Source organism: Drosophila subobscura, chromosome O, assembly GCF_008121235.1.
Source record: "Drosophila subobscura isolate 14011-0131.10 chromosome O, UCBerk_Dsub_1.0, whole genome shotgun sequence".
NCBI classification, from domain to species: Eukaryota; Metazoa; Arthropoda; class Insecta; order Diptera; family Drosophilidae; genus Drosophila; species Drosophila subobscura.
In genome coordinates, this window is record NC_048533.1 from 5165178 (window position 1) to 5192952 (window position 27775).

Genomic DNA, 27775 nt, shown 5'->3' on the forward strand with positions numbered 1-27775 from the left:
CCAACATGTGGAAATTATATCATACATTTGTCGATTATCTTAATCTCGCACTCACCGCAGTCCATGCCCAGGCCACAAGCCCATCAATCATGTTTGACGGCCTAATGCCGCCACTCTACACCAGGCGGATCCCACATCTCCATGTACCACGCTTAGAAGAGGGGCGGCAGGGGGTGCACAGGAGGCTGCCATAGGGGGTGTTGTCCCCAATGAACTCTGGGAAACATTGTTCTCCCATGGGCTGGACGGATGGATGGATGGATGGGACGTTTGTCAACATTAACTACACTTAATTCAAATTGTCAGCAGGCCTGTCAGCCGGCCACACATCTCCGGGCTGGGCTCCTATCTCTCTCTCTCTCTATCTCGCTCTCTTTGGATCCACAAATGTTGCATAAATTATGCCACAAGGCAGCAAATTGTCGCCGAACAATTGAAAAACTGTGCGTTACATTGCCTACAAAAGAAAACTGCAACAATTATTGCCTGTGATGACGCTGCTGATGCAGTTGCTGCTGCATGCCCCAATGCATTTTGTGCAACAATTAGAACAGAACTCTGGGGCCCATAAGAATGCACTGAAAAAGGAACAGAACTGCTGCAACTGCAGCAGTTTTTGCACCAAAATGAGGTCCAGCTTTGGCAATTTTGATCCGCCAAATGAGGTAAAACTCAATCGAATGAGGAGGTAAAAGTGTTTTTGCATTTCCAGTGTTTTGCATTTGCATTTTCCATTCGGCTTCCGTGGAGCGAGCGCGGCGTTGCCTTTAATTGGCCGATAAGCTTCTCTGTAATTGTTCTTTATGTTTGTTTGCTTTTCCCCCGTTGCTGCCTCACGTTTGCATCGAGCATTTCTTCGGGTCTTTATTATTTGCATGCCCCTGTGGGGTGGGGTTGGGGAAGTGTTGAAGTGCAGCTGCAGCTGCGGCGGCAGCGACTCCGTAAGTGCCACACAGTGTACAGCGAAAAGTACTTGGCAGGCGATGGTCAGGTCGTCGCGGGAGGGGGCGCTTCTGGAATGGATCCAAGTAATTACCAAGTGGAAAAACCATTTGTTGTTTTGCCCCCAATTGAGTGTTTTTGCATAGTTTATAATGGTTTTACACAATTTTATGGACGAGATCGTTGAAGCACTCGAAGAGAATCAATGGAAAAATGCCCTTCACACTTTGTAGCACTTATATTTATAGGAAACAATCCACCCACAAAGAAGGGCCACAATCGCATCAGTCTGTTTGGCCTTCAAGGGAATGATGGACTGATAACAAAAATGTAAGTATAATTATATGAAAGCAAAAGTGCAAAGATCTGAACATTGTTTTGCTGCTGAATGATATGCAGGAAACAAAGGCAGTGATTATCTTTTCGTCAGCAGTTAGTGAATGAATTCTATAAAGAATCTGCCATTTGCCGTATACAAATCTATTACCTAAAATGTGTCAATATATTCAGCATTATTATTACATTTATTATAGAATAGAAGGGAAAACGAAACAATAACAATAAATGTCTCAAATTTAATTAAAATTCTTCCACCGATAGAGGAATTGATTTCACAGTGGAATCTGTAAGAGGAGAAAGCACATAAACACATGGAAAGAAATGACGAAAGTTCGCTTGCTTTGAAGTAGGAGTAGTGTCAATGAATACGCAATTGTCTCAGGGTGAAAGTATAGTTATGGGAGCTAGTTATTTGTCTCTGCAGAAGGAAGACATCCCTCTATATAATCCTCTAAAATGCATAAAAATTGGAGGATAACGGCTGCAGTCTATGGCCAGAAGGGGCCCTTTTCTGTAGGACCCACACTGCTGTGCAGGTACTTCATTAATAACATTAACATGTGGAAACCACTGAAACCCAATTAGCTACTATTGTTCTTAGCAGAAATAGACCTAACGAAGAGCCACAGAATGCATATTTAGAAAAGCAAAGGCACAAATGTGTCCCCTAACAAAACATAAATGTTCTCTGGCCAAGAAATATTCACAGAAATATCTGCAAAGAACAGAGAAACCGCAAGGAGAACTTATGAAGTACCTTAAACTAACCATAAACGATATGTCCCATATGCATAACAACGTACATGACTGTATATACATATGTATGTATGTATGTATGTACAAACGTATGTATGTACACATTTGTTTTACAGTTTCTTGAATCAAAGCAAAAGGCAAAGAACAAAAAATAGTGAGAGGGAGCAGAGAGACAGTGAAAGAATAACAGAGACCAGAAGCTGGTGGCTTGCTTCCGTTTGGTCTCAATTGCATTTTGCTGTTGGTCCATGTTCGGGGGATTTCTCGTTGCCTCTCCCCTCCCCACCCAATTGCATGTCATGGACATTCCCTCCCCACTCTTCAGCACTCTACATAACCATTCCGTCTGTTCTTTTCCGCACTCTACGTACCCACCGTTCCCTCTCTCTCTCTGTCACTGGATTTTTGTCAACATATGTTCAACATAATCACAAACAAGTTCGGGGTATTACTTTAACATAAACAAATCTTCAAAGTAGAAATGGGGAAAAAGAGAAATAGAAACAGGAGCAGGAGAAGCAATGCCAGTACGGATTGAGAGTAGAAATTCAATTTTGTGCATTTGGAATTGGATTTTCTATCGAATCTCTCTCTGAATCTTTTTTCGCTCTCTCTCTCTCTCAATTTTTTGAGTGGCCTTGTTTTCCATATTGTTATCGGCCACTTGAGGAGCTAAATATGCAAACACATTTTTGTAACAGTTTCTCTTCTTCTGCACTCCTTAAACCCTCTCACTTCTCGCACACTTTCCATGTATCTTACGAATGTGTGGCATTTTGTTAGCTGTCTTAAGTGGAGATGCAGATGCCGCCCCTCTTCTAATGGGTCGCTGGCTGCACTTTTTCCATGATGAATTGTTTGTCAGACAGACAGCTGTTGATGGGCTCATGGCGGTCAAGATGAAAGTCGCGAGAGAGATGAGTGGCAAAAGCTATTGAACCATAAACAGATACTCGTACAAGATTCCCTTTCATTTCTATGGGCCTAGGCAGGCCGCTGCCTGAATGGTTTTAGGTTCTATAAATATAATCGTATCTATCTGGGGAATCGTTTGATATTTCCATATAAATAGCACTCACTTCACACTATTGACATTTGCACCAAACAGAAGCAGCAGCAGCAGCAGCCACTGGCACTGGCACTCCCTCCCTGACGCCCCTCATGAGTACTTTACGTCTTTTGGTCAGCGCTTCGATGTCTTCGAGACGATTTACGACTTCCGTGTAGAATTTTTCAGTGGACTCGAGACTCGAACTCGGAGTAGACTCCGGGTTTATTGCAATCGGCATTCATGAAGTGCCTTCGATTTAAATATATGTACAAGTACACACACCCAGAAATATACAGAAAAGAGAGAGAGAGAACGAGACTTCTGTGCGTGTTTGATATGCAGTCCATGTCTCAGATGTCTGCATTGATGGACATTGCAAGAGGAATCCCATCCTATGCGATGGAAAAGAATACACAAACACACACACATAAAGCACACACCCACACTCGTAATGTGAGAGAGAAAGGAAAAGTTGGGCACTGAAAACCCATTGAAAGAAATCCTTCGATGGGAGGTCTCCGGATGGATGGAGGGGAGGCAGAGGCTAATCTGATTTATCAGTCTGAAAATAGAATTTTGTGCGAATACAAAGAAGCTCAAAAGAGGATAGCATATGAGATATTCAAAGGAAAATAAAGATGATTAAACATTCAAGTGAAATAAGTTGCGAATTATGGGAAGAAGTTCCCAGAAAGAATTATGGAAAAATGTTAAATGTTGAAATATTTTACAATGAATGGAAGATATGAATAAAAAGTTATCTTTAAGTCCATAAACGTACTTATTATCAATTAATTCTTCAATCCACTCAGTCAATTTCTTTCTCTTGACATCAAGCTTTCATTGTTGTTAGTAATAGTTACACAATTAATTAACTTAGGCAACCATCTCCCCCTTAACGTCAAACCATTCTGCACGCCATTTAATCAAAAAACTATTTCCTAAAAACTCCACCATGACAAACACTAAACTTTAAGCTCCACTTCCCCTACCAAAAGTAAACCCTTAATTAGAGTGAAGTTTCATCAACTTTCGTTCGTTCCCCGCTTCACAGTGGACACCTCAACTAATTAAATTACTTTAACACTTCAGATAGCAGACTGTCATTAATTCAACCCGATTTGCCAGGCTCTTCCCGCCCCTCTCTCTCTCCAAGGGAGCTGCTAATTAATCAAAGACAGGAAAAACCCTTCATAAATCAAAAGAGAAAAGAATGACCATTAAGGATATCCCATATACTGTATATGTATCCTACATGTGTATGATATGTTTAAGTATTTCTTTAGTTCAAGTGCTGGCAAACATCAGAAACATGTTTCGGTCAATAGTGGAGGGGGAGGGTGGCTGGCTGGTGTTTTTTTTATCCGCTTTGCTTGTCGCTTCCACTTGAGCAATTAATACGTGAGCAAACTGGAAAATATGTCAGTGATGTGGTGGAGACTCAAGATTGTCGGTGGGGGGAGGGGCAAACCAAGTGCAAAACAATGTTCAAGTGATGTATTGTTCGAAATCCACCAAAATAAGAAGGAGAAACAACAACAGCAACGACAAGTAATAATATCATTTAGAGTGTGCAAAAAACAAAAAAGAAACTTCTTCATCTTTCGGTTTGCTGCTTCTGTCTGTCGTTTCTCCGTCGTGTCGCTCGTCGTCTCTGATTATTTATTTTTATCACAGCTCCCCCACAACATAGAATGACGAAACGAAAAAGAAGTTCCAGAATGAAACGAGAGGCGCAGAAGAGGAACTGAAACCATAAACCGAAACATTTTGCAATTGCGAAATCCAAACACGCCTCTCTCTCTCTCACATTGTCACACAACTTGATCTATATATAGAGAGAGCGAGGGAGCGGTAGAGTGGAAGGGAAGGGAAGACAAAAGCAATAGCAATGATGATTGTAATTATCACTGTCATCATTGTCATTATCGTGATGGTGCTGCTGCTGATGATTATGATGATGATGATTGAGTTTAGCGTCTAGCAAGAAATATAAAGCCCTATCCGAAGAATAATGAATTGTGTTGTTACTGCTGTTTATGTATACCCTGTAATACTAGATGGTTACAAAGGGTGTACCTCTAGAATGGTGAGGGATGTAACAGGTGAAACAAAACATTCAATTAATCATTCGTGAGAGATTTCTCATTCCTCTCTTGTTTTGCTGCAAGAAGGGTATCTGTCTAGTCTCCCATTTCACACACTGCATGTCTGTTTGCCACTGCCTGTGCCTGTACTTAGAAAAAAGTATAACATTGTCAAAAATCTGCTCATATTTCAGTCAACGAAGCGGAAATCCTTTATGCCCCACCGCTCGCGCATCAGCCACCTCACACTCTCTCTCCCGTGCCCTTTATAGAATAATAAATACTAACGGTTCTGCCTGCCTGCCCAGCCTTGCCCTCCTGCTCCCCCACCACATACCATGCAGCAGACTCACATTTTTGCAGCTCGTTAAATAGGCGACAGTCGAGGGCAGCGCTCTCTCTCTCTCCCCCACTTGCCAAACTCCCCCTGCTCCACCATCCGTTATGTCTGTCTCTTTCCCTCTGCTCTGTTAGACACTCTGCATTCATTGTTCGTCCGTTGACTTTTTGTTGCTTTTGGGTTTGGGTTGCATTGTGTGAAAAAGTTTTAATTGGATGCTTATTACACAAATTTGCTCGTTTTCTTTTTCTCTCGTTCTGCTCTCTCTCTCTCTCCTCCAGTTTTTGTTGCCATCGGAATCCCGAATTCGTACGTACGAATATTTTTGTTAGCCCCTAGAAGTTTGACTTAACATTAAAAATGTTAAAAGTTCTACACTTTTAATGGTTTATCGGGGCTAATAAAGTTTTAAATAATGGTTTTCACGCGTACAAAAACTAAATGGAACAGGGGCAATTTTCTATTATATTTATAAAATTACGCTGAAACATTGAAAAAGTTTTAGGAATAAATACGAATATTGCAGTATTTACATAGATATGTTTGTAAGCTTTAAGGCATTTTTGTTAAAATTTAAATACCATAACAATTACTAATCAATCAGTAGCATATTTTTTAATTGAAAACCTTTACACAAAAATTCTTGAAAATCCAAATGGTCAGTTGGTATATTTCACACAAAAATACAAATTTTCAAATATTAAAAATATCAATTTTAGTCATGCTAAAAATTCATAAAATAGCACAAGACGTTTCTCCATTTAATGTTAAAAATACCCGAAAATTCCGAAAGATACTTTATAGTCCCCATGAACATTCCTGTGCAGTGGTACTGTCCCGCCCACGCATTTCATAATGCCTGGTCCCAAAAATAATCCAATTAGTCGCAACTTAAATGCACATGATGTTGCATGCAGCAACAGCAACAATGGCAACAAGAACAAATGATTCCAATTAGTATTACAGAACGCTAATTGCATTTTACAAAACGTTTGAATTGAATGTGTAATTGGCAATTGCAGCGGCACAATGATTTCTGCACATTAATGCATAATTCTAAATGGATTCCAAAACTGCTAAACAGAGGAAAATGCTAAAACGTGGAAAATGCTAAAACGAAAATGCAGGCCACCCATACACACAGACCAGCTGTTGCTGAGGGAAATAATTTGCTAAAAATGCAACCAATCCCCAATTGAAATCGATATGACATTAGCGGGCATCAAAAATTGAAAGATTTGGTGCGATTAAAGCGGTTTCAAAACCCATTGAATGGTTTTAAATAAATACCAAACCCGCAGAGAGTGGTAAGCAGTGAGTAAATTCGATTTTATGGTTTATTTGTTGGTACCAAATTATTATCATTACTATGCAGATGATGATGCCGCTTGCAAAGCGTTTGATCCCCTTTGATGAACAGTCCCAAGGCATTAAAAAAAACCATAGAGAGTGAGAAAGAGAGAGGTCAGGGCAGGGCGGGGCACCTCCTCCTATCTACCTGCATTGCCATTTAAGATCATAAACGGCTATCAGTTTACAGCGCTTTCAAAACATCAGCCAAGCCCGGGCCGGGCGCTGAAGTGATTCAATAAAAGAGAAGGCTTGGGAGAAAGGCTTCTGAGGCGACTACGGGGATACCCTTTACAGTTATTTAAAAAAATAGACCAAAGAAAACTAAGAACTTCACTTTTTATATAATTTCAACCACATAATGTATAAAATTAGATTTTGTTTAAGTCAAAGTATGATTATAATAAAAAACACTAAAACTTGCCATAAAATATTAAAAAAAATGTATTAAAGTTTATTTTTTGGATTAATGTTTACAATTAGTTTGACAAACAACAGAAAGTCAGTCTTTACGCTGAAACCCGTTTACCATGTGCCATCCGTGACATATTTACGCAGACTCCAGCCTTCCGTCACATACCCTATAAGGCACACAAACGAAAATTATATCTTGCCCCAGACATACGGTCACAAAAAAAAAACCAAACCTGTTTACCCTCTCACATGCACCTTCTTCGGGGCCGCCACACAGCGCATCCGTCAAGCATCGTCGGGGCTATCAAAAAACTTTTATCAAAAAGAAAAGCTAAACCAGTCAACGGGTTTCTTCTTTTATTTTGTTGGATTTTTTGGCTAATTTGCAGGAGGGAGATATGCATCCTTTTTGAGAGAAAGAGAGAGGGTCGGAGAGTGTGGCGGCTATTTCTGGTTATTTTTTGTTTTTGGATCTTTTGCGCACGAATTAACTTCAAACAGGCGTGAATAATGCCTGATGCTGTGGCTTTGGCCTGATCTTTTGTCTTTTGTTTGGCCTTTTTCGGAAATCACAAAAATTCATTAGACAGAGAGAGGCAGAAAGAGAGACCCACATTAAAGTGCCGCCACGGGGGGGACACACGCTGCCTTCCACTCTGGCATCCTCTCACTCTCATCATTCTTTATGACATGTGCGGTTTGAGCATACCCTTACCCGTACCCCATTCTGTGGCATGTGCGGCCATAATATTTCTCTTACTTTTTTCTTGCCTTGAGATTTGCTGATAGTTTAATTGGTCTGGACTTTATGTGGTTTTTGCGGGCCTCTGTTTGTTTTCTTTGTTATTTCTTGCTGCTGCTGATGCCGTGGCTGCTACTGGTCTTTGGGGAGGCCTTAATGAAGACGTCACATGACAGCCATACATATTAATGCTAATTGATTATGCGTCCAAGTGTTGTAGATGCCAAAGAAATTCCATCAAAACTTATCTTGATCAAACAACGCAATGAATAAACTCTTTAGACACGACACTAGTGGGAATTTCTAAGGAAAATGTCTAGGGAAAGTGCCCAGGCCAGAACTTCAATATATCAAAGATTTGTTAGTGATAAAACCCATCTACCACATAATAAATTACTTAAGCCCAAGAAATGCATGTAATTGAGACATTTAAGACACAGCAGGGGCTTCCTCCTTTAACTAGAAATAAAAACTTTCCTTAAATTTATGCTGACAAATCTGAGAAGATATTCCCGACAAGCCATAAAAAGTGCGTATAAATCTACAAGTCCCAACACTCAATGAAATTGATTAACACTGCCATAAAAAGACACACGAATGCAGCGGCAGGGCACAAATCTTGGCTAATAAAATGGTTAAAACACACAAAACAAATAAGTACAAAAATGTGTGCGTGCGTTTTTTTTATGACCCAAAGATTTTGGCACGATCTCTAGTCTCGCGGGGCAAGTGTTGTGCACTTTTAATAGAGCCATAAAATTCAGTATAAATATAGGAGTTTCGTGGATATATATTGTACATTTATGGGAGGTAAAAGTTCAACCAAAAATACAACCAGACATGTGGACAAAACATTGGAAAAAACTAAAAACAAAACATTTTCATTGTGGTTATAAATTTTGGGAGAAAAAGCAAACACAGAGAAAACTCACAAAAACAAAGATGCTGATACAGATACATCCAACAAAAAGTCATAAATAGTTTTACATTTCATTAGCTGTGCTTTGTAAATGGTTGGAAAATTCGGGCCAACAAAATATGAAAGCTCCACAAAATGATAAACATTTTCCTTGTTTATCCAATCAGAGCAAAAACCGAAAAGCAACAAACAAAAGCATACACACACCTGTAATTGAACTTTGGACTCGCTTTTTGGGCATAATATTACGCAAACAATTACGGGATTCGAATGTATTTTGGACGTCACAAAAGCAGCAGCAGCAATCAGACAGACACAATCCTCTTACCACAAATAATTCACTCAAACAACAATTCAAACAAACAGCTCGAACCACTCGACTCGGCTGGCAGACGGCATTTAATTAATGACTCTTTATCGAGAGTAAATAAATATTCAAGCGATCCCCCCTATCCCTCTAGAAATTTGCATAAATTGAAATAAATAAAAACTAAATTAAACGGAGAGTGGAGGGAACTTATTGAATATTCAGAGTAAAAGTCGTTGATGATTTTGTTTATTGTTTAGTGCCTGATAAAGTTTACACATTTACGGAAGGGTTTACCCCCAGCAGTTGGCATTCCAGGGGGGATTTCGGATAAAGTTTACACTTTAATTTAATTTGTAATATAACGAGGGAAACCCTTGAATAGTGGTTGGGGTAAGTACGTGTGGCAGAGTTATGTTTAGAAGTTAAATGGAATGAAAGTTAGAAATATTGTAAATGCTATATTCCCTCTGCTTGTGGAATTTTTTCCCTAAATATTTGCTTCGTTTAGTATCTATTTTCCAGTATGGCTAAGCAGTAAATAGGAGCAACATCCAGGGCCACAGCACACAAAATGTAAATGTCAAAAACCTTTAAAAAATCACCAGCAATTAATCAAAACCAAAAGAATACAAGTACAAGTTCAAGTAGAATGTTCCTAGAATAAAATCCATCAGCGCTGTGGTAGCCACCGAAGTAATTTATGTGCAACTTGCTCAGCGGCCATGGGCCATTAAGAGCACAAATCTGAATACACCCCCGAAAAGACGAAGCGACGCCCTCGCCATCTCTGAGTAATGGAATACTATGTCTTCCCATCCATTGGGACACACGCAATGCATGAGTTTTCGTCGTTCTCGTTCTCGTTTTCATTCGGATACCCATTCCCATTCCCATTCTCGTTTTCATTTTCGCTTTCGCCACACATTTCATTAAGTATGTTGTTTGCCTCTGGCCCGGCGCGTACAACTAATTAAGCTATTTTTAACAAAATAACAAAAAATACAATAAAAGCGAATTTTTCAGAGGCACGCACTGAGCAGGGGAATGAACGTCAGCGTCGGGCATCAGGCGTGGCATGGCCACCAGTCGCAATGTCTGGCAAGATCGCGTGCCGCAAGGGGGGAGTGTTGTTGGCTGGCAGGGGCAATGCTGGTGGCGGGCGCAGCTGTGCTCAATTAATGTCACTTTGCTCATGATTTCGATTTGAGAGATACTCGCACGTATATTTGGCATTTATACCAAAAGCAAGCCACTCGCCAATTGCTCGAACGAACGAAACTAAAGCTATGTTGGTGGGAGCGGCTAAATAGATATAATTGCTGCTAAGCAACACTGGGAAAGAGTGAGAGCGCGAACTAGAGGCGGTAGAGTCTGTTCGACTGGCAACATATTCTTCATACTAAAGACACTTGAATCTAAATATAATTAATCTCAATGAGATATATGTAAGTACTTCATTTATTTTATGAATACATATGTATAGCCAAGAGATGAGTCCCATGTTGCGTAGATCCCAAAGACCTTACAAGCAAGGATAACTAAAATTTTATCCGGGTAGTATTCTGCACTTTTAATGGATAAAATATTTATTGTAATAATTGTATGACACCAATTCCAAATATTAAAAATAAAAGATTTGAGTATTCAATGACAGCTCCCATTGTAGTTTGCCTAACACATTTCCTCTCTCTAAACAAGGAAAATCACCATTTTTGCACAATAAATATGTTTAACTAAAAAAGATACAGACAGTTGACATTGAATTCATTTGCAAAAGTCACGCCCACGTGGACTTTTGGCTTAACTTTTGGTAGGCGAAACGAATTTGTTAATGTTTCTTTTTTTTTGTTTAATTAAAAGCGCGAAATTGAAATTTAAACACACACATATCTTTCCACAGCTGTAGAACCCATCAAATAGGCAAAGAAACACACGAGTATATGTATATAAAATTATAAAAGTATTTTTCTCTAACGCTTTGATGGAAGCAGGCAGCGTGGATTGCATTGGGAAATTTATGATCCGTTCGAATGAATTTATATCGAAGGGGGGGCTAATATTAGAGATGATTTTCCAACGGCCCAGAGATTAATTGTGAAAATTTACATATTCACAGCCTATACTTATAGATGTGGTATCCAAAGTTGAGTTAAGACCGGTCTCTGTTTGGTCTGGCAGGGGGGCTTTATGTGTCCCCGGGGGTAGCATTTAATGTTTTCCGTTCTGTCGTCTGGGGGCTTTATTTTTATGGCCATTGAATGCACTTTACACCTAGCCCATTAAATCATTCAATATTCGTGTGGTGGAGACTGTGGGGAGAGTGGGGATTGATGGAGGTTTCTATGTAGGGGAGCAACTTATTAGTCTTACAGATTAGACAAATTTCAATCATGAGCGTGTGTCAAAGATTTATGGGTTACACTGATTACAGAGAACTGAAAGAGAAAACGATTTCCCAATCAAATTATTGCTGAGCGGGGGGAATAATCATATATGAGAGCTTTGCAATCAAATGAGACTCATCACAATAATAACAGAGGACTTCCCACTCGGATTAAAGTTTTATTATTGGACAAGTTCTCAAAGCACTTATTCATTTCCCTCTTATCATATTAAAGGTCTTTGTGTGTGACATTTGATTTATGTTTCAACTTTGAACCATAATTATCCCTGTGCATTCAATAATACTGGACAAAGCTCTGCAAAGTGATCACAATAATATTCAAGAATTTCTCAATCAAATTATAGCTTTGCATCGTTTGTTTTCCTCACCAAACACATCACAAAACTTTCGAAAAATATGTTCCACATCTGTACGTGCGATTTCACCATAATATTACAGAACTTACCCATCAAAATTACGCCTCATAAATCTATTATTCTAGACTCTAGAGTACTTCCTCTTCAACTATAAATTCATTCCATTTCTCACACAAATTACAGCGATTTCCTCATGCATAAACCCTCTCATAAATGAGAAATACATTTCCAATCAAAATTTATATACCATTTCCCAATCATATTACTGCGCCCTCTAAGTACAAATGATCCCATCGATGGATCTAAAATGTATTCCCCAATGAGGTCAAAAGTTCTCTAGCGTAAACATTGGCAGAATGAGAATCTCGTATTTCGAAGGCGCCAAACCCCAAAGAGATTGTAAACAAAACGTTTTTGTTTTCGTTTTCTAATTAAAGCCCACCGAAATAGACACAAAAACACAGATGGAAAACAGTCAACATAAAAAATATAAATTATAAAAAATAAAAAAAAGCTGCATAGAGAAAAGCTAGAAACAAAATTCCAAGCAAAACGCCGGGAGGCTAATAAATATTTTTCGGTGAGCATTGCAAAAACGAGTTTCAACCCAAAAACGAGACAACAAAAAATCAGTCAATAATAATTTCAATAAAAATGCAAACAACCAATATATAAATTATTAAATTTCAGCGGTTTTTTCGGTGAAGTAGAGGGGGGGATGGAGAATCTCATTTGCATTGGCGCCAAAGGCAGAGCAGAGCAGAACAGAATACAGGAGAAACCAGCAAACAGAGAAGAGAAATTTATGTCTTGTCGATGAAGTAGGAATTAATTATAAGGATAAAATAAATGTGTGTGGAGGAGGGGTGATTAGAAGGACAAATCTTACCTGATCTTGACAAAAGTATCCGAAACCAATGATGCCTGCGATGGCGAGGAATAAACAAAATACAATGATTTTTCGTATTTTGGAGCGTGGTTCCATTTTCTTGATTTCATAAACACCGCTGGGTAGCAATAAGGCAAAATCACTATCAACTTGTACTGAAACGTTCTTATGCATATCCCCGGGATGCATGTTCCATTACCCAATGGTTCCCAAGCGAACACCGTGCAGAATTAGAGCTAGGACATCGATTACAAGATTCGAATCGATTCCAAACGGTTATCGGCGAACCGCAACCTCACACAAATCGATGGGGAGACCCACTCAAACATAGTTACTGTCGATGCGCTATAAGAACTCGAATAAAAACCGTCCTAAAATCGTGCCTCGACCATCAAAAATTATGGATTTTCTTGTGTATTTCAGTAGAGCTGCAAAGAGAGTAAAGTAAATTAGAAATAAGTTGGAAATACTTATATAAAATCAGAGAAGTGCTTCAAAAGCAATCCATTATAGTGTCTCGCTTCTTATCGGACAAATTCCGCCGCCGCCGGCAGTAGGTTAAATTTTTCTTTATAAAACAAACAAAAATAAATCAAATAAATCTCACACCAAAAAAATACTTGAAGCGATAAGAATTTCTATAATTATAATTACAAAACTATACAAATTTGTCTTTCTATGCTAGATTTTCACAATAATCAAGTTATATAAATTTGTCTGACGTTTTTATGGCTCATTTTTAATTGAAAAATCACTGGAAAAAAATATTGATGAGAAGGCGTTTTGCAGATTTGCGATGCGATTGGGAAAAGCTAAATAAGAAAAACGAAACTGTGCCTCATTTGTGTGGGAAATCTCTGATAAATGTACAGCAAAAAGATAAAGGCCATAAATCAAGAATTATGATGGGAAATAAAATAAAAACTCATATGTTTGAGCGGCAGAGAAGTTTGTATGCCCTGAAGAATGGCTAATAGGAATAAGGGAAATAAAGTAGCATATCAGTATCTGTTTTTTCTGCTTTAAAGCACTGCTTGAGGTAAGTAATCTGTTTACGGCTTAAAAGCTAATTTGACAGTTTTAACCTTGAAGTACACTGCTTATTTATGAAACAAACAAGCTTTTCTGCGGTTTTCTCGCTCTTTTGGAAGTTCATATTACTGCTTTTAATTTACATACAACTGTTTTCCTCTATATTACAGAAATAATCAGAATTATTTCATGCCAACGCCAATCCCATAGCGTCTTAACTCTCTCCTGAGGGTAGTGTATCAAATATAAACACGCAGAGGCAGCAGTCAGAAGGCGTCAGACGCCAACTGGTCCGACTCGCCGGCTAAGCAGTCTGTTTGACGCCCAAACGGAAAACACTTTCCCACTGCTTACTTTAAAACTGACACATGTAGGACGGTCCAGTTCCTGCTGCTGTGCATTGCTCATCGCGGGATATTGGTCGAAATACATTGCAATTTGTAATTTATAAACAAATGGTGGCCAAAACACCGATAGCACTACGGATGTCAACGGATGGCAACAAAGCTAGTTTCATGGCAGCAGTGCCACATGGTGCATGCTGTGGACACATGGTGCATGCCTCCTAAAAGGCAATAAGTGCTATGCTCACCAGCCAGATGCGAGGCTAATGGAGTGGCCAACACACGCGCACGCACAGATTGTTTAGCTACTAGCCAGCTCTGAAGGCAGAACTTAACCGCATGTGACGTCAAAAGTCACTGGCAAAGAGAATAATAATAGAATTAAGCAATTCCTCAACAGTTCAGGGGATAAACAACAAATAAACGAAGGGAAATGTTTATCTTTCTGCAACAAAAACAAAGCAGTAGAAAAGGTGCAAAGTTACGGTAATAAGAAGGTGGGGTAACAGAGATGCACTCTCTCAGATCACATAATCTAACCAAGGATCGTTGAATAATCGGTGACACAGAGCACCGCAACCGGCCTTTTTGCGTCTTATTTTTGGGGGCTCCATCAAGAACTTAACTAGCTAATTATAACCTTTTAAACATGTCACAAAGAGATCAAAAGGTCTAGAGAGACACAGAAACTAGGAATCCCACAGAGCGGGTCTGTCGCACGTCATACCTTCCACTAAATATACCCTGAACGCACAGAAACAAAACAGCTGTTCGACTTCCGATGGTCAAACGCAAATTTGGCAATTTGTACACAATTTACTTACTTTTAAGGGTCGGGCGCAGGCTTTTCTTAACTATTCACAATTGTTAGCACTCTGCACGCTTATTTATTTACATTTTTGTGTATTTGTGCGTTTCCACGCGCCTTTAGCGCGCCTTCTGTCTTTCTACGCGCATTCTGCGTGACAGTCGGACGGGCAACACGACAAACGGCTCTTTAATCACGTAAATATCTTTGATATTCGTTTCAAACTGTTTTCCACTCACTCTCCACTATTAGTTAGCATTTATTAGAATTTTTCTAGTGTGTTTCGTGTATTAATTACGACTTTTTAGACGAAAACAACGCGGAGCAGCGACACAACATCCGTTGTGGTGTAAAATCGGCGAACGAATGCACATAACGGAACAGGGAAAACACCACACGAATGAGACACACAAAACGGAACGGTGAAAACAGCAAGCTAAACAGCTGGTTGGGGCTGCCAGACACATCTTTTTCTAAACGTCTGTCAGCGCTGCCAAAAGTCCATTTACAACTTACAAAGTGGTTGGCTTATTTACAATTTTTATCAAACTTTTGCCAGTTTTTGCAAATAACTATAGGCAGCCGGTTTTGGAGCTCGTTTTGGGCGAGAGCGCTCATTTTTGCGTTCAGTAGAAGAGCATTCTTTTACTCCCGATCTGGCAGCGCTGCCACATAGTTTTCGATAACTAAAGACACATAGTTGCCGGATGTACAAAATTGTTCTTATTCTATTTAGCTGGTAATACTTCCAGCGACGAGCGTTATAAATTGGAATTAAAGTGCACAATTTACCATAATTCGTTTATTTTATTAGTACGTATCAAATATAATTGAAACTCAATTAATTTATCGCTAATATTAATCACAGACCACAAGCCCAGCCCCCGGATTAGACCTCATCTAATTACCGCCACCGCCGGAGGAGGAGGCGCTGGCATTTCCAGCACTGGCCGCAAACAGCTTCCTCAGATTCTGCAGGATGCCCCACAGCACAGTGCCCGCCGAGCCAAGAGTCTCAAGCACATCGAATCCGGTACTGTCTATGGCCGTCTCGCGGTCCTCCTCCGTCTCGATAGCGGGCGAGCTAATGTTGCCGCCGCTGTGAGGCGCGTGGTGCACACCATGGTGTCCGATCAGGCGATGCGAGTTGGTGCGCACATGCGTATCGTTGACTCCGCCACCGCCGACGGCATTTATCAGATGCTTCACCGGCTCCAGCACCGGAATGGCCAGCTTAATGCGATTCCAGTTATCGCCGGACTCTGTGGCGCCCTCGTGCTGCTCACTGGCCGTCTCTAGGTTCACTTCATCCAGAGTATTGCGCTCACTGACCGGCTCATCGTCCGTCTCCAGGGTCAGCTCCAAGCTCTTGTTGCCGCTGCCGGGCAGAAGCAGCAGGCTGCCGAACAGCTGCCGCACATGCGCGGAGTTTGTGGCCTCCGCCTCGTTCTGCTCAAAGTCGAACTCCTCGCGCGCTCCGGCTGTTCGTTTCTGGTTCACATAGCTGGCCACATGCAGCATGCCATTGCTGGGAGTCGTCGAGGGAGTGGGAGTGGTAGAGGGAGTCGTCTTGCCGCTGGCTGGCTTTCCGGACGTCGTCGTCAGCAGCAACAGCACGAACTGTACGACACACAGGAGCAGACATGGAAATATTAATTGGCGCTTAACGACGATCCATAAATGTATGAATATTGAATATGATCAAGGTAATGAGGCATTCTATATGCTCCACACAGCTTCTCGAACTTTTGCAAAACAGACGGAGACGGAGGCCTTGAAATGGTTCTGACAAAACTGCAAATTATTGAGAGATTTATGAAGTGTGGCATGATCTGTGTGTGCAAAGTTCTAGGCTAAGAAGAGCCAAAAGAAACTATGGAAATAGAAAGATAAACATTAAAATAGCAAAAAATGCAGGATCTCTTCAGCACAAGAGAAAGATCTACTTTAAGGAGCTTCAAAGTACAGACTTGATTACAGAATTGTAAGAGCTTTGCCTGTCTTAAACCCTTGACCCATGTGCAGTACACAGTGGAAGGTCTCTTCAGACATAATTAAAAAAGCTGCCGGAACATGCAGTTCCTTTTTGACCGTTAAGCCTCGTTGCTTACATGCAGAAATACCAAAAAACATATGGAACTATATGTGGAACTTGACAATCGCGACATTATGTCAATGGGGGAATTCACAGACTGGCTACAAAAATTGTCTAGCAAATGCAAAACACGAAACTGAAACTGAAACCGAAACCGCTGCCAGCAAACGCACAAATTGAACTAATCGAACGGATCAGCTCCAATCGTTCGCTCTGACTGGGTGACCAACAAAACAGGTGAGTGAGTGGGTGACGACGCAGGGGCCACCTTGCTCGGTCAATCTCCAATTAATATGCAGCAAATGTCCAAGCAATTGTTTGTGCCCAAATTTAATTCGATATGCATTTAGAGGGCCAACAAATAAGTTGAGTTCTATGTCTCTCTGGGCCTCTCTTTGTCCATGTCTATGTGTCTTTAAGAGAGCTTTGGATGGGTCACTTATCAAAGAGATGAAATAGAAAAAGTTTTCCCACAGCGCCTACTATTTCAGTATGATTTTATTTAAATTCCGACAGTAGCTAGTCACCTTTATGTCACATGTCAAATGTTCCCTCAAATATTTCAGTTTTAGCATAACCTTTCCAGAGAACACAACTCTTTTTTATTTTAAACAAATATTTTAAATTCCAAATTAGTTCAATTGTTTCTTTCGATTCGCTTTAATATTACATTTATGAGTACCAAAAGTCTTCAGTAAATAATGCGACTGTACTGCAAGATGTCGCACATATTAAATGTGAGTAATAACAACAAAAAATAAAAATTAGCACAGCTTCTATGGGTGGACCGACCTTTACGATATCTAACAATGATATCTAATAACGTCTGCAGGCTTGTACTTAGGTGGGGTGGATGCAAGTCCGATCTGTTATTAGATACGAATAAAACCGGATTATATAACTCGCGTTTTCGGGGTTTTCTCAATCGAAAAGCATCTGCAAAATCCACCCGAGATTAAGGAATTATGTCTGTCAGTCCTTTTGTTCGACATATAAACGGTAATAGTCGGAATCTGATTGTTTTGACTATTTTGCTAATGTTTGTGCACTGGTATGCACGATCAAGTCGCCCAAGCGACAACCAGCGTAGGCAAACACGATAAAAGTTACCTACCATACGACCGAGGAGCGCTGCTGCATGACATTAAGTAAGAATAGAATAATAGAATATGTATATAAAATTAGGAGAATCGAATTTATAACGAGAAGGGACGTGTGAGACGCTTCTTACGCGTCACAACTTTTATACCCGGCACTCAGTACTACATCTGCACTGTATCGGTTATTTGTCAAATTTTACATTTTTTCTTCATCTGTCATCTACATCAACAACACTGCTCACGCCAACACGCTCCTTTAGCCCGCCACCCTCCCCTATAGACACACACTGCAGACTCACGGCAGAGGCAGAGCCAGCGGCAGAGGCAGAGCCAGCGGCAGAGGCAGAGCCAGCGGCAGAGGCAGAGCCAGCGGCAGACGGCCAGTGTTTTGCTATAAGCTGCGGGACAGGGTGGGTTTGGCCACTGAAAATTAATTTCTTCATTGTGGCTATAATAATGATCCAATCGGATCCCAATTTGGTGATCTGATAGATATGGTCATTCCCTACGGAATGGCGTTTTTAGTTTTCTGTTATCTTCAAAATTGTAGATTTGGGAGGTTTTCGCCCTTTGCGAGGGCGGAAAGGGGGCTCATTTTTGAAATACACTGGTTTCAGTGTGAGCATACAGCAGTCTGGTGCCAAAATTTGGTGGCTCTAGCTCTTATAGTCTCTGAGAACTAGCCGACAAACAAGACGGACGGACGGACAGACGGACAGACGGACAGACGGACAGACGGACAGACAGACATGGCTCAATCGACTCGGCTATTGATGCTGATCAAGAATATATATACTTTATGGGGTCGGAGACGTTTCCTTCTGTGCGTTACATACATTCACTTTGTGCACAAATACAATATACCCTATTTACTCTTCGAGTACCGGGTATAATAATCAGGGAGTGACAAATGAGAACTGAACTGAACTAACCTAAGATAAGATAAAAATATATATTTTCTGAAGATAATTGTGAAATGTTCCACATGAAGATAAATACTCGTTAAACAGCAAAGATAATAGAAGAATATTTATGTTTATTTTTTTATATAATATTAAAACTAATTAGGTGAAGCGCTGGTACCACGGCTCCCACTAAGTAATATCTTGCTGGAAGCATCGTTTCCCAAAAATAACCATCCTTTTGCGCTTTTATGTTTAACAGCAGTCTTTAGTCAGAACGGAACAATTACATAAGGCCGAAGGGCAGCTTTAATTCGCAAAGAATGAATCCATTCACTTAGGGGAGCATTTTTAAAACGTACCAAAATGACACGAATATAATAATGATCCCAAACGTGGCGTAGAGACACACAGGAGTATTAATGGAATTAAAAAACACTTTTCGATCCAAGAGAAAATATAATTTTGTATATTTCGTATCCCCAAAGGCTGACTCCCCAGATCCAAGTAGGTCAAAGGACAGCTGTCATTGGGATACAGGGCACGCTCATTCGGCTTGTGCACACTAAACTGTTAACACGGACAACAAAAAAACAAAAATTATTTTTCAAAAATAGAAACAAAATTTTCTTGTAACCGTAAATGACATTTTAGTTGACATTTTGGCAAACTAAATTCAAAATTGAATTGAAAACCCCAAACTCAAACACGAACAGTAAATAATGCCTGGCATTCTTGGCTGGATAAAGCCAACGGCCAGCAGTCACACTCATCGCCTGTGTCCGTATCTCTCACAGATAACCCGATGCATCAGTTACCACTCGCCCGTGCTGCGTCCGCGCTTTCTGCTCAATGAGCGGGCGAGGCGGCTGAAGAGGATTGGCTACCAGGCCATGCCATGCCCCGTGCAGTTGTACTCGCAGAGTGCCACGAACAAGGTGTTCACCTTCAATGGCAGGGTCAACATGCTGCGCAAGCGCATCAGCTTCTCGGGGTCACCAGGCGGCACACCGGATGGTTCAAGGAACGTCATTCCGATTGGATTGATTACGCCGGAGAAGCAGGATGGCAAGGATCTGAAGATTGTGATTGTGCCGCTGGATATAGCTGGCATGGATGCCAACGAGCTGCAGGAAACGCTGAAGAGCATCAACCAGCTGCGCAAATATGCCAATGAGATCGATGCCTTCTCCAGCAGCATGGTGGATGACTTCAATGCGATGATGCGGGAGGCAAACAGTGAGGCAGCGCAGATAAAGGAGCTGCCAGCAGCTGGAGCTCAGACGAAGGAGCTACCAGCAGCTGGAGCTCAGACGAAGGAGCTGCCAGCAGCTGAGGAACAGCAGCCTGTCGCCGCAGAGCACGCAGAATTCTGGCAGTCCTACACCACAACCCCAAGCACAGCGGACACGGACATCGATGCCATTGCCAGTGGCAGAACGAACCTGGAGGCTCCTCCGCTTGAGCAGCGTGCCATGACGGGCTCGGTTCTAGACAGCAATCTGACAACCTCCAGCCTGCCAACGACAACAACGAGACTGCCGACCACCACGCAGCCCAAGGTGCAGACACAGGATCAGGCAAAGGCGCACACCCAGGCCAAGGTGCAGCTGCAACCCGAAGAGCCTCAAGACAAAGGACCTGCGCAGCCGCAGCCGCTGCCCAAGACACTTCCCATCCAGGACCCCGTGCAGGCACAGCCACAGGGCACAGAGAACCAACTCTCAGCCGCCGAGCCAGAGGCCACTGGTGAGGACTTGCAGGGCGTCATGATTTCCGTGCCCCGAACACTGAGCGATCGTCTGAACGACTTGGCCATCTCCTCGATGGAGCTGTCCTTCGAGATGGACATGACCAATGTGCGCGATGCCATCGAGTGCAAGCAGACGGGCGGCCAGGCGCTGATGCCCAACAATCCCGTGGTGTCGATGAACACCCGCGTGGAGCTGGCCACGCCCGTCATGCCCGATCACACGGTGCCGCTGCGCTTCAATGCGCTGATCGCAGGCGTCGTCAATGTGGACATGAAGAAGCTGGATCTGGAGAGCATGACCGAGGACCAGGTGCCGGACTTCAATGACGATGTCACCTCGCTGGCGGCCAATCTGTGCAGCGCCGCTCTGGAGAACGGGCTGTGCCCCGATCAGAATGCTTTTCAGCAGGCAACGGGAGCCGCTCCAATGATCGAAGACACGCCCATGGAGCTCAGCGACAAGGAGCTGTCGGAGATGACGGACCAGGAGCTGTCGGCCCTGAAGCACCAGTATGCGGCGCGTCTCTCGGAGCTGCAGAGCGAGTTGTGCGCCGTGGAGCAGATGGACCCAGCCATGACAGTGGCCGCCATCGCCAAGTCCTTGACTCACGAGCGGGAGCTGCCCCAGATTTCGACGCAGGCACGCGCGGCACTCAATCGCAACCAGAGCCAGAAGCACATGAAGCAGACCACAGGAGCAGCAGCAACTCCAACTCAGGTCATGTCCACGGCGGAGCCCCAGGAGGAGTTCCAGGGTCCATTTCTGCGCGATGGCTGCAAGCACGGAGTCATCAAGCCGAAGAAGAAGTGCAAGAAGAAGTGCCCCCTGGACGATCCCTGCAAGGAGGACAAGTGCAAGCGCCCCAAGAAAGGCGACAAGAAGTCGCCCCGGAAGAAGGCGTCCTTGGATGCCAGCCAGATCCGTGCCAGTGGTGGCAAGTCCTCGGGTGGTGGCAAGAAGGCATCTCCGTGCGGCAAGAAGGGCGGCAAGGGCGACAGCAAGGACAAAAAGAAGAAGGATCCCTGTGCCAAGAAGGACGGCGGCAAGGACAAAAAGACGGATCCTTGTGCAAAATTCAAAACGGGCGGCAAGAAGGACGGCGGCAAGGACAAAAAGACGGATCCTTGTGCAAAATTCAAAAAGGGCGGCAAGGGCGATAAGAAGAAGAAGGATCCCTGTGCCAAGAAAGATGGCGGCAAGGACAAAAAGAAGAAGGATCCCTGCGCCAAATACAAGTCCGGCAAAAAGAAGGATCCCTGTGCCAAAAAGGACGACAAAAAGAAGAAGGATCCCTGCGCCAAATACAAGTCCGGCAAAAAGAAGGATCCCTGTGCCAAAAAGGACGACAAAAAGAAGAAGGATCCTTGCGCGAAGTTCAAGTCCGGCGAAAAGAAGGATCCGTGCGCCAAGAAGGACGACAAAAAGAAGAAGGATCCTTGCGCGAAGTTCAAGACCGGCGAAAAGAAGGATCCGTGCGCCAAGAAGGGCGGAAAAGGTGGCAAGAACAAGAAGAGGAAGGATCCCTGCGCGAAGTTCAAGAAGGGCCCCAAGAAGGCCATTAACAAGAACAAGGACAGGTTCGGCAAGAAGGACGACCAAAAGAAGAGCCCGTGCGCCAAGAAGCCCGGAAAAGGTGGCAAGGCTAAGAAGAGGAAGGATCCCTGTGCCAAGTTTAAGAAGAGCGGCAAGAAGGTCATTAACAAGAACAGGGACAGGTTCGGCAAGAAGGACGAGCAAAAGAAGGACCCGTGCGCCAAGAAGGCCGGAAAAGCTGACAAGAAGAAGAAGGATCCCTGCGCGAAGTTCAAGAAGAGCCCCAAGAAGGAAATTAACAAGAACAAGAATAAGTGCGGCAAGAAGGGCGGCAACGACAAGAAGAAGACTGATCCCTGCAAGAAGAAGTACTCGACATTCCGTGCCCCATTCCCGTACCGCAACACTCCCAAGTGGCAGAACCGTCAGGCGGCTGGAGCCAAGTCTCCGGTCCGTGAGTCTAGCCATGCGGCTGCCACTCCCACTCCCTGCCCCTGCCGTTACCTCATCTACTCGACACTCGTGCGGCGTCACTATGGCGGCAAGCCGACCAAGACGCAGCTCTGTGGCTTGGCCACTGGCGATGTGACCACCTGGCAGCGGGGCTATGCCAAGGGCAAGAAGGAGGATGGCGGCAAGTGCTCGGGGCTCGAACAGAAGTTCCCACTGAATCGCGGCAAGGACAAGAAGGCGCGCACCAAGCCACGCACCGACTGCTACATCGATGGCGAGGAGTGCCCCAAGAAGTGGTGCACCGGCACCTGTGCCAGCGTGAAGTTCCCACGCAAGAAATGCGACAAGAGCAAAAAGAAGAAGAGGTCGGGCAAGAAGAGCAAACCCACTACAGGTGCGTATAGTTTAGGGAATTATTCCGAACCCCCCACTTGACCCGCTTGGGATCTGCTCAACCCCAAGGTAGAAGGAAGTAAATTGCTTTCGCCGCAACCGTTCGCTGCCTTGGCTCTGGCCCACTGGCAGCGCAGGAAATTCTCCTGCCAGCCCCAGACAGAACTCGGTGACAATCGCAGCCGCTATATGATCAATATTCCCAGACGCTATGACATCGAGATGCTGGCATTACCTTTAGCCAAGCCCAAGGAGTATGGTAAGAAGTTCCTTTATCCTTCCTCGATCTGGTAATCACCTTTCCCTTTTAGAGGCCATCATACGCGTTGGCTCTGTCGCGCTCAGCGGTTCGGACATTCACATCTATGAGAACGGCAATGAGCACATGAAGGACATGACGCTGGGCCACGAGGCCACGGGCTTTGTGGAGCAGCTGGGCTCCTGTGTGCAGAACCTAAAACTCGGCGATCGTGTGGCCTGTGAGGCGACGATTACCTGCGGCTTTTGCGACCTCTGCAAGGAGGGACGCTACCAAATGTGTGAGCATCTGTGGTACAAGGGCTTCCTGGGCACCCATCAGGTCCATCATGCCGATCTCTGCCATCGATTGCCCGAGAACATCACCATGGAGGAGGGCAGTCTCATCCCGACACTGGCCGCCGCCTGTGCCGCCTGCCTAAAGGGTGAAATATTGCCCCTCAGCAATGTGCTCGTCATAGGCTCGGGCGCCAGCGTTATAGCTGCGGGCCTGGTGGCCAAATGCCTCAATGCCAAGCAGGTGACACTTGCCACCAGCATGAATGCAACACGGGAGATGGCCAGCACGGAGTTCGGCCTCAACTGCGTGCAGTTCGACTCGGGCAGTCGGTACAACGAGGTGCTGGAGTCCATCTACAGCCAGGGCCGGGGTTGGCCCAATTTGGTCATCAACTTTGCCATCTCCGAGCTGACAATGAACCTCGCCATAATGGCGCTGAAGCCCTGCGGCATCTGTGTGCTGGCCGAGTGCGCCTCGGAGGTGGCCAGCTTCAATACCGTCGATCTGCTGATGAAGAACATCAAACTGAGGCCCAGTTTTCGCTACGCCAATATGTGAGTGAATCGGTGGACCTGCTGTATAATTTCCATTGATAATTCCTCTCCTCCTGCAGGTATCCTCTAGCCCTGCAGCTGATGTCATCCAGGCTGGCGCCGCTGCGCAAATTAATTGGCAAAGCGTATGCCATTACGAGAGTGGATGAAGCCTTTCAGGAAGCGCAGCGCGAGTCCAACACGGGCATCAGGAAGGTAATTGTCAACTGCTCGGAGTCCGACACAGGCCGTAGAACACTCCGAAGACGAAGACTAGACAAGACGTAACATAAATCGGTTCTTGTGTGCAAGATCCGGTACAAAATTCGAAATTAAATGCAGTATTTAGATTTTTATATATAAATATTTAGTTTAGCCCCGAAATAAAAGACAAAAATATTTTTGAAATTTGCAACAAAAATCGCTTCGCATTTTACTAAGACCATTAAAACAAAAATGGTGCAGCGCATTCATCAAAATGATTCCATTAAAATATTCATTTGGTTTTTTGTTTTTCGGTTGGTTTTTTTTAACAGCATTTCTATGAACTAGAATTTTCTATTAACGCTTTTGGCTTTCGCTCTCTTGCTTCGCTCTTTGTGGGGGCTCATAAGTAGATATTATGCATTCACATATATCGTCGTAGTATATATAAGGTTTATGGTATATGTATATATATTTATAAAAATTATTGTACTTCGCTGCTTACAACAAACTATTTTACAATTTTACAAGAAACAGAAATGTGTGTGTGTGTATGTGTGTGTGTGGTATGCGCTAAGGAAGGAATCAATAATCAATAATAATAATTAATAATCAATACATAAGAAACTAATAACAATTATCATAATGCACAGTTTAGGTTTGTGTTTTTTGTAAGCATTTGACTACATCGCACACTTTGGAACATTGCTTGGAGTTTGAGTATAAATAATAATGGTAATGGTTTACAATCGATACAATTAGAGCTAACTAATTATGCATTATGCAGATATAAAGATATGCCATTTGGTGAGAAAACTACGCGTAATTTAATGGACTGTTTTTCTTGCTTGTGGTTTAGGCTTCTTCCTATGTACTCTAGTAAGTATTTTCTGGTTGTTGGTTCCTTGTTCCCTGGGTTATTGGATATCAATTATGTGTGTGTGTGTGTGTGTGTGTGTGTACTACAGTCCGAGTTATACTAGTAGAATCGTCAGAGTCTATACAAAATAAAATCAAAGAACACAACTCCGTCTTGAAGGTAGTTTTGTCTTTTGGTGTTTCTGCTCGCTCGCTCGCTTTCAAACGTTTTGTGGTTACTTTTTTAGTTGTCATGTATTTGCATTTCCAGTTCGACATCCGAGAGATTTATTTGGCGCAACGAATTGATGAACATGTAGCGCGATGTGTAGATGTACAGCCAGCGGAACCATTTCATTTGTGAGTGATGCTCCAGCATGGCACTCCGCACAACCGCAGCCTCCTTCCAACTGAGAATGCACCTGCCAAAGACAAACAGATAAATAAATAAATGCTTGATTTATGAGCACATTAATCATACCAATGCGTCGACATGAAGCATGTGCACAGCAAATCGAAGATGGATAGATATTTGCGCACCAAATTGATCGAGTCCAAGGTATAAAACTTGCAATCTGCATATGGGTTTGGGTTTGGGATACACATAAAAAATGTCGTTATATAAAATGTGTATATATAATTAAGGGCTATAAATAGAGGGCTATAGAATTAGCATAGCAATTAACATGGCCCGATCCGCTCCTATTGTTTGAGTGACTCACTCACTCTCTCGCTCTCACCTTTGGGCAATAGGTTGGCCAAACAGAGTGACGCCGCCGCATAGTACACAGCACAGTGATTGGGATGCGAGCTGACGCCATCGCGGTCGAATGTGAATATCGCTTGGATGTCGAGACTCTCAACGGTGTGGAGTATCAGGCTGGCCACCGCATCCGGTCGCCACTCGACATTGGGATCGTCCGGCAAGTTGGTGGCATTCATCAGCACAATGTTCGACTCGGGAATGCCCAATTTAATGCACGCTCGCCACAGCTCCTCACGCCTCAGCTTGGCCTGTTGCTCGTGGTTGCCTGCACACCAGATATACAAATATATTGATTAAGATGGATCATAAATCTGTGCACTCTTTCGGTGCATTGCTCTCGCAATGAGCAATTTTAATGCTCACCATTGGACAGGCACAATATGTACACCTGGCAGTTGTCGCGTTGCGTCAGCGAGTAGATCAATGGGCCAAAGAACATGCACTCGTCATCCGGATGGGCGGTGACCAGTAGCACCCGATCCATTTGCGCTGACTTGGGCATGTGAACGCTACGCAAACGCAGGCCAGACTGCAGCATCTGCTTTAGGCTGCCAGCCTCTCTCTCCCGCTCCCGATCCCTCTCCCGATTCGCTCCATGGCCGCCAGCGCCAGGGCGGTTGTTGTTGGTCGTCGTTGCCGGGGTGGAGAGCCAAAAGGTGAGCTTGTATAGGCCAAGGCATACTAGCAAGTATACCACACATGCAATCACTATGTGCTCCAGTGCTTCGGCAGATGTGGACTTGATGCGGCAGTAGATGGCTTGAGGTGTGAGCTGCTGAAGCTGCAATTGCCTCCAGGGAGACGATTCGTGGTTAATACTTGAATCGATGTTGCTTCTGATTTCGGCCAAGTATTCGCTCAACCAGTTAAATCTCATTTCTCATTGTGTCTCCCGTCAGGTGCGAAGGTTTTTGGCAAACAATTCTTCACCAAAAATGGACATAAAATGAACCAAAGCGAAAACGAGCGACTGAGAGGCGGCGCGGTTAAATAAAACTATTACACTAGGGAGGAGGTTGCTTAATTTGTAGTTTAATACTTGAAATGAACTTGGTTTTGTCCCCGCGCGACGATTATTTAGCTAAACTCTGCATTTTATTATTTTCTAAGTGCGAATAGGGGGCAGCAACTAGGGATGGCCTGACCAGGGAATGCGTGGCATGTGCGTGAGTCACGGATTTTTTAGAAGTTTACAATACACTTATCAGAGGTTTGTCAAGTGTCCGTTGGATATATTTGTGTGAGGTTATCAAATTAGCACTTGAATAAATGTGAAAACTGTTCCAGTTAATTCATTATTCATGTGCTGGTCGCTCAACGTGAGTCCACACTGTGTCATAACTAGCAGTCAGCTGTTTGGTCAAAAATACACAATACGGGTGCTCTGGTACTCAGTTTAAAAATGAAACTAGCACAGTCGCGTGATGTGTTTATTTAAAGTTATATTGAAACATGTTTTGGAAGTGGATTTATTTATAGGTTATTAAGAGTGACACTGGGTGGAAAGTTAACTTCATCTAACAGTACTTTTTGAAACATTTACAAACCAACTCAAATCAAATG

At 43.1% G+C, this 27775-nt stretch overlaps 4 protein-coding genes across 5 annotated transcripts in view; 1 reads left to right on the forward strand and 3 right to left on the reverse strand.

Moving 5' to 3' along the window:
* LOC117896733 (heparan-sulfate 6-O-sulfotransferase 2) overlaps positions 1-15457 on the reverse strand; it is a 100740-nt gene extending 85283 nt beyond the window's left edge. The window contains exons 1-2 of the mRNA XM_034805197.1: positions 15100-15457; positions 12900-13327 (exon numbers count right to left, since the gene is read on the reverse strand). Coding sequence (XP_034661088.1) covers positions 12900-13088 — 189 coding nt within the window. The 5' untranslated portion in view covers positions 13089-13327; positions 15100-15457. The remainder of the gene's footprint in view (positions 1-12899; positions 13328-15099) is intronic.
* Positions 12164-27588, reverse strand: LOC117896734 (N-acetylglucosaminyl-phosphatidylinositol de-N-acetylase). Of its 2 annotated transcripts, XM_034805199.1 has the most exons (6): positions 26576-27588; positions 26187-26477; positions 25928-26021; positions 25666-25868; positions 17772-17775; positions 12164-12177 (listed from the first exon to the last, which is right to left on the reverse strand). In XM_034805199.1, the coding sequence occupies exons 1-4, from the start codon at positions 27087-27089 to the stop codon at positions 25691-25693; spliced, it is 1077 nt and encodes a 358-aa protein (XP_034661090.1). In that variant the 5' UTR covers positions 27090-27588; the 3' UTR covers positions 12164-12177; positions 17772-17775; positions 25666-25690. The 2 variants fall into 2 exon arrangements, with proteins under 2 accessions (XP_034661090.1, XP_034661091.1); XM_034805200.1 differs by lacking the exons at positions 12164-12177; positions 17772-17775 and having other exon boundaries at positions 24785-25868.
* Positions 15870-17351, reverse strand: LOC117896742. The gene is made up of 2 exons (XM_034805207.1): positions 17195-17351; positions 15870-16703 (listed from the first exon to the last, which is right to left on the reverse strand). The coding sequence occupies exons 1-2, from the start codon at positions 17249-17251 to the stop codon at positions 15984-15986; spliced, it is 777 nt and encodes a 258-aa protein (XP_034661098.1). The 5' UTR covers positions 17252-17351; the 3' UTR covers positions 15870-15983.
* On the forward strand, positions 17782-24687 carry LOC117898721. Its single transcript, XM_034808339.1, has 8 exons — positions 17782-17915; positions 19978-21981; positions 22252-22406; positions 22512-22557; positions 22642-23314; positions 23387-23572; positions 23625-24405; positions 24465-24687. The coding sequence occupies exons 1-8, from the start codon at positions 17880-17882 to the stop codon at positions 24670-24672; spliced, it is 4089 nt and encodes a 1362-aa protein (XP_034664230.1). The 5' UTR covers positions 17782-17879; the 3' UTR covers positions 24673-24687.
* Positions 27589-27775: the final 187 nt, after the last annotated feature.

Bases quoted from the DNA above. Each gene is read 5' to 3' on its own strand.
- LOC117896742 (XM_034805207.1), bottom strand. From the start codon at position 17,251: ATGTCGCGATTGTCAAGTTCCACATATAGTTCCATATGTTTTTTGGTA. The intron at 16,704-17,194 runs GTAAGCAACGAG...TGTGTCGTACAG, and splicing joins GTTTTTTGGTATTTCTGCAT to TTCGTGCTGTTGCTGCTGAC.
- LOC117898721 (XM_034808339.1), top strand. From the start codon at position 17,880: ATGCGACTGTACTGCAAGATGTCGCACATATTAAAT. The intron at 23,315-23,386 runs GTGCGTATAGTT...ACCCCAAGGTAG, and splicing joins GAAGAGCAAACCCACTACAG to AAGGAAGTAAATTGCTTTCG. The intron at 23,573-23,624 runs GTAAGAAGTTCC...TTTCCCTTTTAG, and splicing joins AGCCAAGCCCAAGGAGTATG to AGGCCATCATACGCGTTGGC.
- LOC117896734 (XM_034805199.1), bottom strand. From the start codon at position 27,089: ATGAGATTTAACTGGTTGAGCGAATACTTGGCCGAAATCAGAAGCAAC. The intron at 26,022-26,186 runs GTGAGAGCGAGA...ACCCATATGCAG, and splicing joins GGCCAACCTATTGCCCAAAG to ATTGCAAGTTTTATACCTTG. The intron at 25,869-25,927 runs GTATGATTAATG...TGTCTTTGGCAG, and splicing joins TGCTTCATGTCGACGCATTG to GTGCATTCTCAGTTGGAAGG.